The sequence below is a fragment of the Lichenostomus cassidix genome, chromosome 4, assembly GCF_008360975.1.
Source record: "Lichenostomus cassidix isolate B80296 chromosome 4, HeHo_3.0, whole genome shotgun sequence".
Lineage (NCBI taxonomy): Eukaryota > Metazoa > Chordata > Aves > Passeriformes > Meliphagidae > Lichenostomus > Lichenostomus cassidix.
This window is the reverse complement of record NC_139484.1, coordinates 59,958,167-59,973,392: the sequence shown is the minus strand read 5'-3', so window position 1 is coordinate 59,973,392 and position 15,226 is coordinate 59,958,167. Positions and strand designations below refer to the sequence as shown.

Here is a 15,226-nt window from a genome sequence, read left to right as displayed (position 1 = left end):
AGCAGGCGCTGCGAACCACAGCGATGCACAGCGGGATGGAGAACAGGGAGGAAGGAACCTCTGACGCCTGAAGAAAGGAGAATAATTTCAAACAATACCCCCCCCCCCAAAAAAATACTTAATACGGAGCCAGGTATCACCTCGAAGTGATGGTGGGTAAATAGATGAATAAGTGAAACAACACACCTTTGACCCTCTGTTTTCCTCCCTAAATATAATCCCCCTCTTGCCATAATACACACACCACAAAATGACCATTAATTCAAATCCATTCTTTATAGGAGGGGGGATTATCTCTGTGACCGACTCTGTCTTTTTCCCTCTCCCGGTCTTTCACTGCGCGAGAATTGAAATTGCATCTTTTTTTTTAAAAACAAAAAGGGAAAGGGGAAAAAAAAAAAAAGCAAGATTATTATATGCGAAGGGTGCGAAATGTGGGCACGGGGAGAGGGAGCCTGGGGGATGGGGAGGAGTGCAGAAAGGTGGCTAAGGAGAGAAGAAAGGAAAGGAGGACCAGGAAGCGCAGGGAAGGATGAGGGGAAGGCGAGATAAGGGGGAAGGAGGATAAGGAAAGAAGGATGAAAGGAAGGAGGTCGGGAGGAAGGATGAAAGGGAGGAAGGGATGAGGGGAAGAAAGGAGGATGCTTTGCCCTGGCCTCACCTCAGCTCGGTGGGTGGGGGTGGGAGAATCTCTCGCCGCCGCCGCCGCCTCCTCCTCCGCCACCTCCTCCTCCTCCCCAGCAGCGCCGGTCACTGACGGGCCGGCTGTGCGGCGCGGCTTCCTCGCCCGGTCCCCGCCTCCCCGCTCGCCTCGCTCCCTCCTCCCGCCGCGCCGCCGGCCCGAGCCGCGCTCGCTGGGCTCTAAGGGGAGCCGGGCGCTGCCGCCGCGGCCGCCCCGCCACAGCCACGGGGGGAGGAGGCGGCAGCGCGCCTGCGCCGCCGGGCGCTGCCGGCGAGGGAGGGCGAGAGGGATGGACCCGCTGCCGCCGCTGCCCGCTCCGCGGCCGGCCGTGAGTATGGAGCGGGCTCGGCCGCGGCAGGTGGGGCTGAGAGCGGGCTCGGGGCTGCGGGAGCGGGGGACGCGGCCTGGGCACGGGCGGTGCTCGGGGCGGTGGGGAGGCACGGCGGCGATGGAGAGAGGCTGTTTACGAGAGCGGGTTGTGACAGCGCAAGGGCGAATGGGCTCACGCTGAAAGACAGCGGGATTGGGTTAGATAATAGGAAGAAATTCTTCCCCGCGAGAATGGTGAGGCCCTGGCACTGGCTGCCCGGAGAAGCCGTGGCTGCCCCATCCCTGGAAGTGCCCAAGGCCAGGCTGGATGGGCTTGGAGCAATGGGATAGTGGAAGGTGGGTGTGACTGGATTGGCTTCGGGGTGTCCTTCCAGCACTCGGTGGCTCTGAGAAGGCAGTGCCGGCAGTGCGCTCCAGGCTCAGCCGGGCGGCCCAGGGCAGCGCTGGGAGCTGTGGCAGCCGCAGGGACAGCGAGCTGCAGGAGCTGCAGGGTCTCTGGGGTGCTCCTCTCATGGTCCCATGTGCTGCCTCGGGTGCTTTGTGAGAGAAGGTCGGTTTGGTGAGCATGGACCGTCAGGAGCAATTGCATGAGCGTCGGTTCTGTTCTCTTGATCTGTGAAAACTTTGTCTTACCTGGGTGCTCGGCAGCCCTGGCTGACAGGAGGGTGTACCAGGTGCGGGTCGGGCTCTGCTCCCAGGGAACAGCCTTGAGCTGCACCAGGGGAGGTTCAGATCGGACATTTGGAGGGATTTCTTCCCAGGGAGGGTGGTTAGACATTGGCATGGAGTGTCCGAGGAGGTGGTGGAGTCACTGTCCCTGGGGGTGTTGGAGGAAAGACTGGAGATGGTGGTGTTGGGTCATAGTTGGACTCGAACATCTCACAGGTCTTTTCTAACCTAATTGATTCTGTGATTTGCTGATTCTGTGCACCAAATACCAGGGTTTGGTCCTCTCTCACTTTTATCTTCCCCTTATTTCAACTGTATTGCTCATCTTACCAATCTTCCTTTCTTTCACTGCACTGGCAGCACCTTCTGCTGTCACTTTTGGACAGAACAAGCTGCCACCATCCTGCTCCCAACCCGCTGAGCCCCGAGTCCTGCAGACCCCAGCGGTGAGGATCCCTGTGCCGTGTGGGTGTCGCCAAGGGATTTTGCCGTGCCGAGGCAGTGCCAATCCCACTGACGAGCTGCTGTTCCAGGCATCCTTTGCACCTCTTGTGGCATCCATCTGCTTCCCTGGCTTCTACGGAAACTCACAGGCATCAAGGAGGGGAGGGGGAGGAGTCCTGCCACGCTTTTACCTTTTCTTGACAGTTTTAGGCTTGCAGGGATCTTTCCAAAACAATTTCCCTGCTTCAGGCTGTGAGGGAATGATGTTAGTGCTACAGGTGCCTGTTAGGCCCCAAGTAGAGGTGGCAGTTCCCAGTCTTTTCCTTCTCTTTTCCCATATATAAATATATTCAGGATTTATATTCATGCTTGCAGTGAATAAGTGAGGAACAGAGCTGCATAAGAACCTTCTCTCAGGGATTGAAGAGAGGATAAAAAATTTTTTAGGCAGGAACTTGTTTAAATATGGATTTAAATGTGACCAGATGCTTCATGGCACATACTTGGTGCAGCCATGTCGCTGGAAGTAGTCACAGTCAGTAGTGTACAGAAATACTTTGAATTATTTTAACCTCACAATAGCAAGTGTAAACAGAGACAATGGTTGACCTCCCCCTTTATGATGAGATGTAAATTGTTGGTGCAAGGCAAACTGGGTATTTAGTTTGTGTCTTTAATAGGCTTCCAGGTGGCACCAAATTGGTTTTCTAGGTACTGTTATTGTCCTTCCCACCCTGTTAAATGGAGCCGTGTGATGTTAGGAAACTGTTATCTACAGAGCTTCTGTTTCTTGCCTACATTTCTGTAATCCAAATGTTTTGGCTTGCTGGTTCTTCTGGGTAGGAGCAGTGCCTTCCTTTGCAAATGGCTAGTCTATTGTGAATATTAATGGAAACAAGGAATGTTCCCAAGCAGAACATGGTAAATTACCTATTGCTTTATCACCATGCATTACTTTGCTAATTGAATGTCAGCTAAATGTTCCTCCAGGCATCTAACTGAAATGATCTTATAGGGTACATGTAAGACCACAAATAGCAAATAAGCACGGTTATGAAAAATGGTATTTCTCCCCTTCACCAGTATCGAAGCTTCAAATACATCTCTTGTAAATTTGAATCTAAGGACTCATTCAGCTGTCTTTATATGTTTTTGTTTAAAGTCTGTCAATTGGAGGAATAAACGAGATTACTTCCCTAGTCCAGATGACTTTTTTCTGAGACAGAAGACATGGATTGCTGGACTGTTGCTAAGAGATCTCCCAGAATGCCACACAGAAATCTGAAAATCTGGAGGAGCTGTATGAACTTACTTTTTCATGGTGCTGAAAGAGGCTCTGTGCACTCTTTAGACATTTCTTTCTTTCCTTTGGGTTATTAACTGATTTTTGAAATCAACTTTTTTTTTAATCACTGTCTCAAAGAAAAGGACAAGAACTGAATTTGTTACCACTGTTTACTAAAAACTGAGATAAGCTGCTGAGCTGCTCATTGAGTGAACGTAGCTCATACCAGCCAAGGGAGGCCAACTGACAATTCCAAAAAAATGCTTCTGACTCCATGAAATCTCTCACTGCCAACATCCAGCTAGGGGGAGAGAAGAAATATCATCATAGCATTGGAAATATTGGACAGCTGCATTAGCAAGATGGACAAAAGGACTATTCTGCTTAAAGGAAATATGCATGGACGCTTTTTGTGGATTTTTGTCAACTGTGGAACTGTCTGTCATGATATAGAATCCAATTATTAAGTGGGTTATTGTGCAAGATGAGCCCTCTGACTGTGCCCAGTCACCCCACATAGACTAGGAGTCGTTAGTGATGGAAAAGCCATCAGGGAAGGTTTGGGATCATTGTTGAAAGACATCAGTGCAGGACCTGGATCTGTAGTGACAGTGTGGCCAGCCAGAAGGTGGAATCACAGGAGAACCCATGGTGCCTTGTGAGCTCTGGAGGCATTTTGCAGGATTTCTGTGGCAGAAGGAGCATTCAGGTTCTCTCAGTGCATTCCTCTTTGAAGAACTCAAAGCTGTGTGATCCCTGGGATAACAAGGGAAGGAAATCAAGGGGAGTTAAGTTTCTCTGCTCAAGGAACTCTGCATTGGGAGTTGTGGCTTTGTAGGCAGATTGTTGGCTGCAAGGGTATCACATAGCAAATTTCAGCACACAGCCATCTGGCTGTTCAAATATTAACCTGTAGTTTGTTGATGCCCAGAGAGATCTGAAATTGACTTTGTAAATCACCAGTGAATATTTTTCTTTTTTTTTTTTTAATTTTTAATGACAACATTATATAGCAGGTACCTTGGCATCATATAATGTATTGGAAATCATTTTCTTCTGTGTGCCAATAAAATCCAGCAGATGCAGGTTTTCTCCATAAAATTACATATTACATGTGTTCTCTGACAAAGTTACATTGATAATGGGGATAACAATCTAAAACCTTTATCTTTTCCAGCATACCAGAAGAATTTACACTGAGGCTAGATCTGAAATTAATCTGATACTTTTTATAAATGTAATCACAATATTATTTCTTAGTGCTAAGTCTTGTTTTTTGTCTTTTTTCTTTTTAATGTAGCATCAATTTGTCTCCTTTTTTCCTCACATTTGGTTTAACGGGACGTTTAGCTTTTGCTATAATACCTGTCACATAATTTATCTTTTTTTTTCCCTCTGTTTTCTTGTATTTTCCTTGCATCTAAGTTCTCTACAATACCAGCTTCTTCAGTTAGACCTAATATTTGACATGTTTTCAGTCTTACAGTAGCTTAGTCTGCTTCTTGAAGTGTTACAAACTGTGCTTTTATCTCTACATCTAGCTCCTGTGAGAATACCACAGCAGGAATTACCCCCCTTTCCCCAGCATAAAGTCTAGCATTGTGTCTGTGTACACACAAAAAAACCCTCCACATTTTTTCCTCGTCTTTTCTGTTGTAGAACTTTTCTTGTACACCGAGAGAGATTATTGCTGAAAACCGTTTTGATTGTTTGCTTCAAGAACATGAACTGTTTTGAGTTCTTACATCTTATGTTATTATCTCAATACCTCTGTGTCTAAATGGACTTTCTTCACCACCTAATCCTGAATGCCTGCTCCTATTTGTACAACACTTGTGCTTTATTGAAAAAGAGAATTTTGGCAAACAGGGAAACTAAGACTAGTGAGGGTTTTTTAATGAAAAGAATCAGTTAACTAATATCTGAGAGAAATTGAGGAGGATCTGTCTCTAAGCAATTAAATCAGACTTTGAAAGCTGCAGGTGGAACTTGGAATACTTTAAGCTTCTTTTAGGCTCAGTGATCTTTAAAGACAAAGCAACTAACAGGTTGTTGCTTTAATCTAGATAGTTGGCTACCTGTGCTGAAAGGAGATTGTCAGCAAGAAAGGTCTTTCAGTGCCTTGTATAAGACATTACGTTTTGGATTTGACTGAGTGCAGATAAATACCCAGGCACTGACTAAAATCATCCCCCACACCTGAGCACATTTGGGTATCTGTATTTTGGTTTGGCTGTGTGATTTTTGAGACTTTTTCTGAGCTCTGGGTTGCAAATATTTCCTGCTTTTCCTGTGCAGTGAGACCCTTCTGTGCTGGCTGTCAGCATGAGCAGGACAGAGAAGCCTTCCCAGCCTGCAGCTCCTTGAAACTGGATATTGTATGAAGAGTCACTTGCAAGGTGTGGTGTGACACAGAGGTCCCTGCATGCCATGCCCTCTGCCACCCCTTTATCTGCCTCAAAAGGACCTGCCAGGTGAGCTGCCAGGACCTTTCCCTGCCTCAGACCCCTGAAGTGATTTGCAGGCAAGTAGCAGATGCAGTTTGTTTGGAAAGAAAACACAGGGGGTCTGTCTATCCACCTTTTTAAGCCAGAGGGGATGGGGCAGATACCTTCTCTGCTTTCAGAAAGTTGACTTGAAAAATTCAAAAGAAACACAAAAAATACATCTGCTCTTTGCTGGTGTTGGACTAGATCAATGCCCACCATAGCAGGCTGTTCTAAGGCCTTTTCCTTAAATGGTTCTTTCTCAAAATCATTGGATCAGATTTTAGATTTTGTTAAAATTTTCCTTTGTATTTCAGTGGATGCCACAGATCAGCAGGACCAGGGGTTGTGTGTTTGTGAAGTTCATCTCTCACCCTTTAATTGTAAGAAGGGCACTGTGCAGCAGATTCCTTGGGTCTCTGTATTTTGAAGGGAAGGTAGGAAAAGAAGGGTTTAGAAGGTTTGCATATATTCAGAGAGTGTTGAATCAACATTGGAATATTCAATTCAAATGCTCTAACTTCTCTTTCTCACATTTATAAAATGAATGTGTTCTATCTCAAAGATTGAGACTCAGGAAAATATATCTTCTCAGCACTTCCTTCGTTGAATAACCAACTTGACTTCTTTAAAGCTGCCTCAGTTTCTCTACCTCAAACCTTTCTTAACTGTACACATACCAGAAAAAAATCTTTTCATATCTCTCCTTAAAGCTCTTCTTTTTCCTACAAAGCCCTTGCTCAGACAAGCAGCACTTAGGCAGAGAGTGCTGCTCCCCATGTTGACCGCCACCTTCGAGCTGTTTGTCTCCCATCTGTTGTTTGTAAACACTTCATGTCTTATGTGCTGCTGATGTTGTTAGCTCCTTGGAAAACAAGTTCTATTTTCTTATGTTTGCACACTGCATCAAAAACAACAGGAAATCTGTCCATGTCTGGGAAGCCCACGCAATGCCAGAATAGTTTTTTTCTTGCTGGGGAGCTCAATTAAGGAAACTTGTCAGAGGTAAACAATGATGATGCAAGCTGTAATTCAGTGTGGTTCATCTGTGCATAGAATTTGTGTCCAGGGTGGAGAGCAAGGCGAGAGAGAGACACCAGAGGAGGAGGAGGGAGCTGGGCTGAGTGTGTGAGAGAAGGGACAGGAGGTGGCAGAGGAAGGAGGCAGAAGGTGCACAGATTAAGAGCTGCAGGATGTATTTTTGGCTCATGCCTTTGCAGAACTAGTTAAAGTTGTCTTCTGGAACTTCTCTGTCCCTAGAATCCCTTTCTTTTCCCAGCCAAGGAAAAGCATAGGGAGAAGGATAAATATCCAGATCTTAATAACTGTCACAAAATAAGATTGACTTCAGAATCGTCAGTGTGAGGAGCAGAAGGGTTCCTGTGCTGCCGTGGCTGCACATCCAGTTCATGAAGTACTCTGGTCTTGAAAGGAATAGCCAATGGATTTGCTTCACTTCAGGGAAATTACTGCCCTCAAACCTTCTGCTTTTTCCATTATTCCATCCTGCTGTGCTTTCTGCAGGTGAGGTGGGATGGAAAGCTCTCCAGTACTTGCTCATCCACATGAGAATTGCTGGATTCCTCCTCTGAATCCCAGTGCTTTTCTTCAATGACATTGAAATTTGATCTAAATTTTGATCCTTTCTCAGGTGTTAGTATACAAACTCCTGTTGCCTTTATGAGACTTCTAGTGGACAACACATGACAGGGATTATTTATGTCTTAAATATAGATATTGCACCTTGGTAGTCTAGAGGTAACTAGGTGTAGAACAAGGAACTTGGGTTTAGAAATTTGGGGTTGTAAATTATTTTTGTTTATCATTTCTAGTTTGCATTACATTAATGATTCTCTGTCCTTAACTAAGGGTTAAAGCAGATGGCTGTGATATATTGCTTGCTAAACACTTTTTAATGAGAAGAAATGCAATCAAATGCATTTTCTATCTTGTGAGCACAAAGCAGTGATCAAGATTTGTTTGACTTACAGTAATGTTTACAGGAATTATTTCCCTCATCTTGAAGAATGTAAACTCTCTAATTCCTCTTTTTTTTTTCTCTTGACAGAAGCCCAAGACGATGCATCTTTCCAGTAACTCCTGTAAAAATGCACAAGAGACTTTGAACTGAAACATGGCCTGAAGAAAGTTAATGAAGTTGTTAATGGTCTGCGTCACAAATGAAAAGACTGTGGATGATTGTGGTCTTTTGCTTCAGGCCTTGATGAGTCATGAAAATGATAGAAAGCTAATTTTTCTAAAGGAGCAGCTTCTGTAAGTTAAAAAAAGTGGAAAAAATCAAGAAAGAAACTAAATTACAGACATCTGATGACAAGAGCTACTACTGGTGATGACCAGTGTGTTGTAAGCTGAAATTTTGTTGAATTTTAATGGACTTTTTGACCTAAATTACAAAGCCTTTTAGAAAGGTCAACCCTTTTTTTCTGCTAAAGGTCATGTACTTCAACTAAGAAATCTTTCCTCACCTACAGAACAATACAGCAACATAAAATTCAGGTGTTCTTTATTCTGAACGTGTTAATGAATCATGAGCCCTTTGAATCACACTCCTTTGCCCTGTCCTCATTAAAGAAGTTGTTTTTGTGTTTGTCTGACGGGAAGCCAGGATCCATTCTGCTTCATGATTTCTTCATGCAAACTACATCAAATATTTTATAAAACCTGAGTGATTTCCATAACAGAATTTTGGCAATTTAAATCCAAACAGGTTGCTATGACAGTTCCCACAAGTCTTTTAGCTTTGTTTTGTATTATCAATGTCAAAATGAAGCCGTTTGTCTGTCCAAACAAAAAATTTCCAAGCTCTTTTAAAATACTTCTTTGCCAAAGTCAAGATGACGGCTAATTTCAAATTCTCTAACTTACATCTGCATAACCATAAACCCACAAGGACATAGCTTTAATCTTATAAATAAGTAATGTCATTAGATACGGTATTCTTAGTTTAATTGACTTTGCTGCTCTGTATAACAGTGATTGAAAAATAAAAGCCATTTAACATTGGTTAAACCTTTTCTAGTGGTTTCTGAACTGGAAGTCAAAAGGTACAAGCCATTGCCAGAAAATGTTATCAGTTCTGGGGTTTGTTTCAGTGGTAAAATAAGTGAAATCTAAGTGGGCACAGGGAATTGCATCTAGTGCTTTGTAAATAAGAATCAGGTGAACTCTCAAAGGCAAAGACATAAAAATAGCACAGATTTATCATGCAGACATCACTGATGAAATCCCACATAAGGAATTCATTTCATTTTCTGCAGGTGGACCACTGTAAATAAAAAAAAGTGTCTTTTTATGGGGGATATTTACCAAATTGGCAGCTGAGTCTTTTCCTTCAGAGGTATTGAAAGGACTGGGTGTTTTCAGATTTTGGGGTTTTTTACATCAGAAGACAAGAAGTGTAAGTTTCCAAAGGTAGAATTCACTTGTGTGTGGCAGTAAAGTTGCTGAATTACAGTTAAAGCAGTTTCTTGAATTCAAATTAATATATATTCCTCCCTTAAATTAACTCAGATGTGTCCTATACATAAGTTAATCATGGATTTAATCATAGATAATCGATTGTATCTCCTCAGACTGGCTGACATCTGTGTTGGTTTGTGCTGTGGTCTCTCAAAATGTGAAGCAAGAACTACAACATGGCAGCAAAAACATTAATTTTGTCAAGAAACTGGAAATAATTTGATCAGTGGAAGTTAATCTCTGGTGATCACAAGTTGCTAAGAAAGAAGGAAAAGGGAATTTCCCAAAGCAAGGAACAAGATAACCAGAGACCACACTGAAATAAGAGCGACAGGGCGTGGAATATTCTGAAAAAGCATCTGGAAAAGAGCTGATTTATGATCAGGGAGATGAGGAACTGCAGGAGGCAGTGCTACCTGTATTTTTTCAGCACATAGTGAAAGGCTTTATGCTGAAAGAAATAAAACACAGACTTTTCTCTTGCTCTTTTCCACGCCAAGCCATGGAGCTGTCTCAGAGAGGTAAAGCAGTTGGGAATGGAAGAGAAAGATGGTCAATACAACTGTGGTGGGATGTTAGAGTCGTATAAAAAGTGTTCCTAAAAATGAAATTTTAGAAAAACTCCTGGGTTTTTTTCTATATTCAAGATCTAGCTAACCTCACTCTTTCCTCCCCCCCATACACTGACATTAATACAACTCCTGCAGTTGACTTGAAGGACCAAGATACATTTATTTCATACTTTTATTTTAATGCTTCAATCTTTTTTTCCTGTTAGCAGGTTATAAATGCCTATGGGATTGGGAGAGTTTGGAGTAATAGGGAGTAAAATGGAAAGTGCTCTTGGGAAATTGCTTATTTATATAAAGCTGATGAGAAAACAAGTGTTTTATGGGAGGTCCCTGACTCTCTTAAAGGATATTTGGCTCGAGGACAGAGCACTTGCTGGAACACACACTTAGGTGTGTCTGTTATTGCACTGCTTTGTGCTGGGAGTGGAAAAACAACGTGTTTTAGATGCTTTTTATTATATATTTTTTCTCTCAAGTGTCAGCACGTGTTGGGAGTATACAGACGGATTCTGTGAGCTTGCATGTCCAGAGATTTCTGCTGTCACTCAGAGCCATCATACAATCAGCTGGGTCCTAGACATGGAAAATAGATGTAAAACTGGGAGTCAGCATGTGGAACACAACTTGGATCAACACTCAACAGGTATAAATGCACCAGGAGAAAAGACACAAATACTAAGAATATCTATAATTGCTACACTAGGGATGATCACATTTGAGGGAGCAGAGTCATCATAAGAGCAAAACAAAGATGTTCTAGAAGATGTGGAAAGAAACAACAAAAAAAGCAAAATTTACCATGCAGTGTCTGATTTTCTGAAGGTGGGTGGCCAGTGCAGGGCATCCCACGAGGTGCTCAACTGTGTGTTACTGATAATTTCTCAACTTACCAACTGACAGTAAAAAGCTGTCAGAGTAGCTCAAATCTGTGATTTATTTAACAGTGTAAATGCTTTAAAAATCTTACTAATGATTTACGAAGAAGACATGTAAACAAGCAGAAAAAAATGAGCATTATCTAAAAGTAAATGTGAGTGTGGTGCCTTGAGCCATTTAGAATATTAAGAAGTACACTGCATTAAAGTATTGAATATATATTTTCATTATGTATTGAGTGGCCAAAAATATCTTAAGAGCCTTTTAAGGTAATGTATAATAACATCTCTTCCCCAAAAGTGAGTCAAGGCTTATGTAGCCTGCATTTACAACGTGGGTACCTCTTAAAGGAAAATCCCAAGGGTACAGAAGGAGCTAACACAGCAAAAGGGTCCAAATCCTGCATTTTGTCATATCCTTTGACCTTGGAAGCCCAGAGCAATAACCACAGGATGTGTTCTAAAATATATAAATCAGGAATTGTCTTAAACTCTTCATCTTCAGTGCTGCAAAAGTGCAATGATGATGATGGTGGTGGTGGTGGTGGTGATGCTGTGTATTGGCTCCTTGGTTTGCCTCCTGATAAAAACTTACAACAGCAACAGGAGCCTCTGGTGATAGGAGGGAGGCTCTGGGTTACTGCCCACAACTCAGGGTTGTGTAACAAAAAGAATAAAAGAAAAAACATGCTCTGAATGTGATGTAACAGAGCACCTAAGGGGATGAGCAGCAATGGTGGAAATGGAGCGAGCAAAAGTTGCCACAAGATCCTCCCTTTGTTCAGTTAAGACCTTAACTGTTGTGCCTGTTATTAGTTGTAGTGAATTATAAAGTTGTAAATTACAAGGTAATTTGATGAGTTCCAGCTGCATGGACATCAGATACAGGTTGAAACTGTAAAAGTAAGATGTTGAGAAAACCTTAAATAATACCCTGTGATGCTATCTCACTTGTCCCTCTCAGAGTTTTTTCGAAACACTAAGTTTCAGGAGTGTTTTCTTAGTAGGAAGACATTCAGGTATTCCAAGATGTAATACACTGAGGACATTTACATTAAATCTTTTTTTTTTTCCTCTGTAAGGTGACAGTGGTTATCTCTTGAAAAATTGCCTAATCTCTTCTGTGTTTTATCTCCAGATTCCCTCTCAAAACAGTATCATTATAAATTGTAATGAAACTCAAAAAGTGAGCAGAATAGTAATTGAAAGAAGATTTGGCATCTTCAGGATGGGATTTGGATGCTTAGATAAATGTGGTGGAACAGAACTGAGCTGCCCTTCATGTAAGTTCAGAGCAGTCCTGATAGGTGTTAGCTTATGTAATACACCATTAAACGTGGTTCATCTGGGAAGACGAAGGGGAAGCATTTTAATGAGTCAATTTAAACTGGTGAAGTAAATGACCATAATGATAGAGACTTGGCAAATTACATGTGCTTAGATGTGGGACTGCAGCACAGCAGAGGAGGTTCTGGCTCTGCCTGTCACACAGACCTCCTGCACGCTGGCTCAGATGTGCCTTCCAAGCCTTCTGTGCCTTTACATTTCATCCTAGAACCACTTTAGTGTCAGTGAAATGGAAATTAGAGATGCCATCGCCCAGTGCTGAGGGGAAAAGTGGACTGCAGACCAGCAGACCACAGTTTCAGGCAATAAATGGTGTCCAAGCTCTTCACTTCTTGTGCCAAACAGCAGCTCTGGGCACTGCTTCCCCTCACCTCCTGCTCAGTGAAGAAGAAGGTTCCAGCAAATGCAATAAAATTAGGTTCCTAATTCCCACTCCTGTAAGTCTATAACAATATCCCTCTGTTAGGAACTCTGTATTACAATCAGGTATCAACTTAAAGCACCCAAATTCTTTATTACCTCTTCTCTTGCCAAATTCAGCATCATCCTGTAAGGTCAAACACTCCTTCCCAAACAAAACCCTATACTAGTGAGAATCAGAGGCATCATTTTTGAACCACAGATTTAAATAGAGGGAAGAAAAACCTTTCAGCCATAACCTCTTCTGTGCTTACAAGAATCGACTCAAAATTATTTAAGTATGAGAGACTAAAATAGTCAAGGTATTGCAGCTTTTCTGGGAAAGCTCATTTTAATGGACCTCCATATTCAGTTATGCATGGAATAAGCTCCTCTATGAATAGTATTAAAAGACTTATCTTTCTGTGGATTTCTGTCCTATATCTTCTATACATTCTCCTCAAAATCTTAAAGTATCTCCAGCTTTTCTTGTGCCAGGTTTTTGACCCCCTCACTGCAAGAAATGAGCACATGCTGCACAAGGCTTTGCTTTGCCAGTTGTCCTGCTAATGCACATATGCTGTCAGGCCAGCTGGCTCTTGGCAAACAGCAGAGGTAAATGTCAGGTTCTTTTCCTGTCCCTTGCTATGAGGAGAGCACAAAACTGTCCCTGAACAGTGCTGCAGAACCAGAGTGCACTGACTCAGTTTTGCTTTGATAATCTCTAGTAGAGTAAAAAATTAACAACAATAAAAGGGTCAGGCATACACAGGGAAAGAAAGAAGCATGTTGCTTGTAATTTCTGTTGAAAAACTAAAATTTTAAAAATTTTTATCAAATTTTCCTGTCTTAATCCAAGTGGTGTTACACAAGAACTGATGAACTGTCTTCAGAGCTAATGTTGGTTCTTTTTCTGTCAATAAAAATGTATTTATTTCTTACCAATGAGAAATGAAGGGCCAAACCATCAGATGGGAGAAAGCTGTGTTATTCCATTCAAATGAGATTTATATCTGGTACTTGCTGATTCTGGTCTGCTTATCTGCTTGTGTGAAAGGAAAAGAAATCCTCCCACCTGATTTTGTCAGAGCTATCTCGTTAGGGATCAAATTGACCTCCTCCTCCACCATTCACATTTGGGAGTTTTGAGCCATATCAGGTCCATCAGCAAAGTGAGAGGATTGTGGGACAGTGGGGGAGTTGTGCTCTGACATTTTGGGGGGTCGTGCACAGCTGTGGGATGAGCAAGGACAGATGTCACTCCCCGACTGATCTTGGTTCATAAACCTGGGAGAGAAAATGTGTTGAAAATGTTTGCTTTAGGAAAAAAAATATAAAGAGGAATGTTCTTGCTCCCTTGGACTGGCCAAGCTGTACGAAACATCCAGAATAAATGTGGCTGTTGAGCAGGCAGTGACACCACATGAAAAGAGCTTTAGCAAGGGAACAAAAGCGACACTGTTTTATCTTTACTGCTGATTAAAGTCCCTAAGTACTGTCGCTACAAAATTATGCACATTTTAAACAAAAGCCTGCACCATGTCACAAGCAAGAAAAACAAGTCACAGGGTGCAAGGCAAAGCTTTCCTCCCAGGCACTGGTGGTTGATCAGTCGCTCTCCCACAGTGGCTCAGTGTCATCTGAGCTGGGGATTCGCTGCCCTGTGCCAAGCAGTTGCCAAAATACAGCTGTTTAACACTTGCCTGGGCTCAGCTGAGCCACCAGCAATACTGAGCCTGGGGCAGATGGAAGGGTTTTTAACTTATACAACCTTCAGTGAAAGATGGGTTGATCCCAAAATACCTCATCAGACCCAACATCCCCTCCAAACAGGTAAGGAAACAACCCCAAACCCAGAAGACCCAACATAAAAAAATAAACCAGAAAAATAATCAGTGACAACCTGTTAAAGCAAGTCACTCAGCAGGAAGGATTTTATATAACAAAAAAAATCAGTCATAGTTTTAAACAGGTACTGCATAACAGATAAGGAGGTCTGCAGAAACTCTGGAGAGGTTTGCTCAGTATTGAATGATGATGAAACATCTGTACATTCCATCCATCACTGATTATGTGAGAGAACATTTGATTCGGCAAATTAAAGAGAGGCTTAACCCTTCAGCTTTTACAGAGGGAAAGAAAGAGAACAGGTTAAAACAGCCTTGAAAATATGCAATTTTTCTTTTGTGTACACGGAAGCAAAATTATGTACAGCTTTTATTTGTGTGCAAGGCTGTTTCTGAACAGCTAATCATTGAAAATAACTGTTGTTCTCCTACAATGAGGAGCTTTCAAAGATGCCAAGGAAATGTGTTTTATTAAAAAAAAAAAAGATTTCAATAAAGATAAAAATGCAGATTCAGATCTTACCTATAAAAGGCTTGGGGAGCATCAGAAGAGCATCACCTCAAAGCAAATGCCAGCTACATTTCCCATTTCTACCGTGTTCAAAGTTGAAGACAAAAGTTACTTTGAGAACTTGAATCTGGTTGTAACATTTCCAAAATGCATGGCTAAGCAAGAAATGTCATTCACTCAAGCCATCACCAAAATGTTCCTAATTACATCCCTGACTAATTACATTACGGTATCCCTTTCAAGTAGTGGTTTTAAAAGTACAACTCTTGGCTCAAAATTGATTCCTTATTTTTAGGCAA

At 42.3% G+C, this 15,226-nt stretch overlaps 2 protein-coding genes across 5 annotated transcripts in view; one reads left to right on the top strand and one right to left on the bottom strand.

Moving 5' to 3' along the window:
• CTNNA2 (catenin alpha 2) overlaps nucleotides 1-797 on the bottom strand; it is a 448,404-nt gene extending 447,607 nt beyond the window's left edge. For both annotated transcript variants that reach the window (XM_085059503.1, XM_085059504.1), the window contains exon 1: nucleotides 662-797. The gene's annotated coding sequence lies outside the window, so the exon portion shown is untranslated. The remainder of the gene's footprint in view (nucleotides 1-661) is intronic.
• LOC146438638 (uncharacterized) lies at nucleotides 498-8,926 on the top strand. Of its 3 annotated transcripts, none has more exons than XM_085059506.1 (3): nucleotides 498-1,040; nucleotides 2,042-2,127; nucleotides 7,965-8,926. In XM_085059506.1, the coding sequence occupies exons 1-3, from the start codon at nucleotides 642-644 to the stop codon at nucleotides 8,020-8,022; spliced, it is 543 nt and encodes a 180-aa protein (XP_084915632.1). In that variant the 5' UTR covers nucleotides 498-641; the 3' UTR covers nucleotides 8,023-8,926. The 3 variants fall into 3 exon arrangements, 2 of the variants coding, with proteins under 2 accessions (XP_084915632.1, XP_084915633.1); XR_014851872.1 differs by lacking the exon at nucleotides 2,042-2,127 and adding an exon at nucleotides 5,709-5,884 and having other exon boundaries at nucleotides 824-1,010; XM_085059507.1 differs by lacking the exon at nucleotides 2,042-2,127 and having other exon boundaries at nucleotides 514-1,040.
• The last annotated feature ends 6,300 nt before the right edge of the window (nucleotides 8,927-15,226 follow it).

What these genes read in the sequence shown, in the direction of transcription:
- LOC146438638 (XM_085059506.1), top strand. Translation starts at nt 642, where the DNA reads ATGCTTTGCCCTGGCCTCACCTCAGCTCGGTGGGTGGGGGTGGGAGAA. An exon ending in AGCGGGCTCGGCCGCGGCAG is followed by an intron (nt 1,041 to 2,041) that starts GTGGGGCTGAGA and finishes CTGCACTGGCAG; the next exon opens with CACCTTCTGCTGTCACTTTT. An exon ending in GAGTCCTGCAGACCCCAGCG is followed by an intron (nt 2,128 to 7,964) that starts GTGAGGATCCCT and finishes TTCTCTTGACAG; the next exon opens with AAGCCCAAGACGATGCATCT.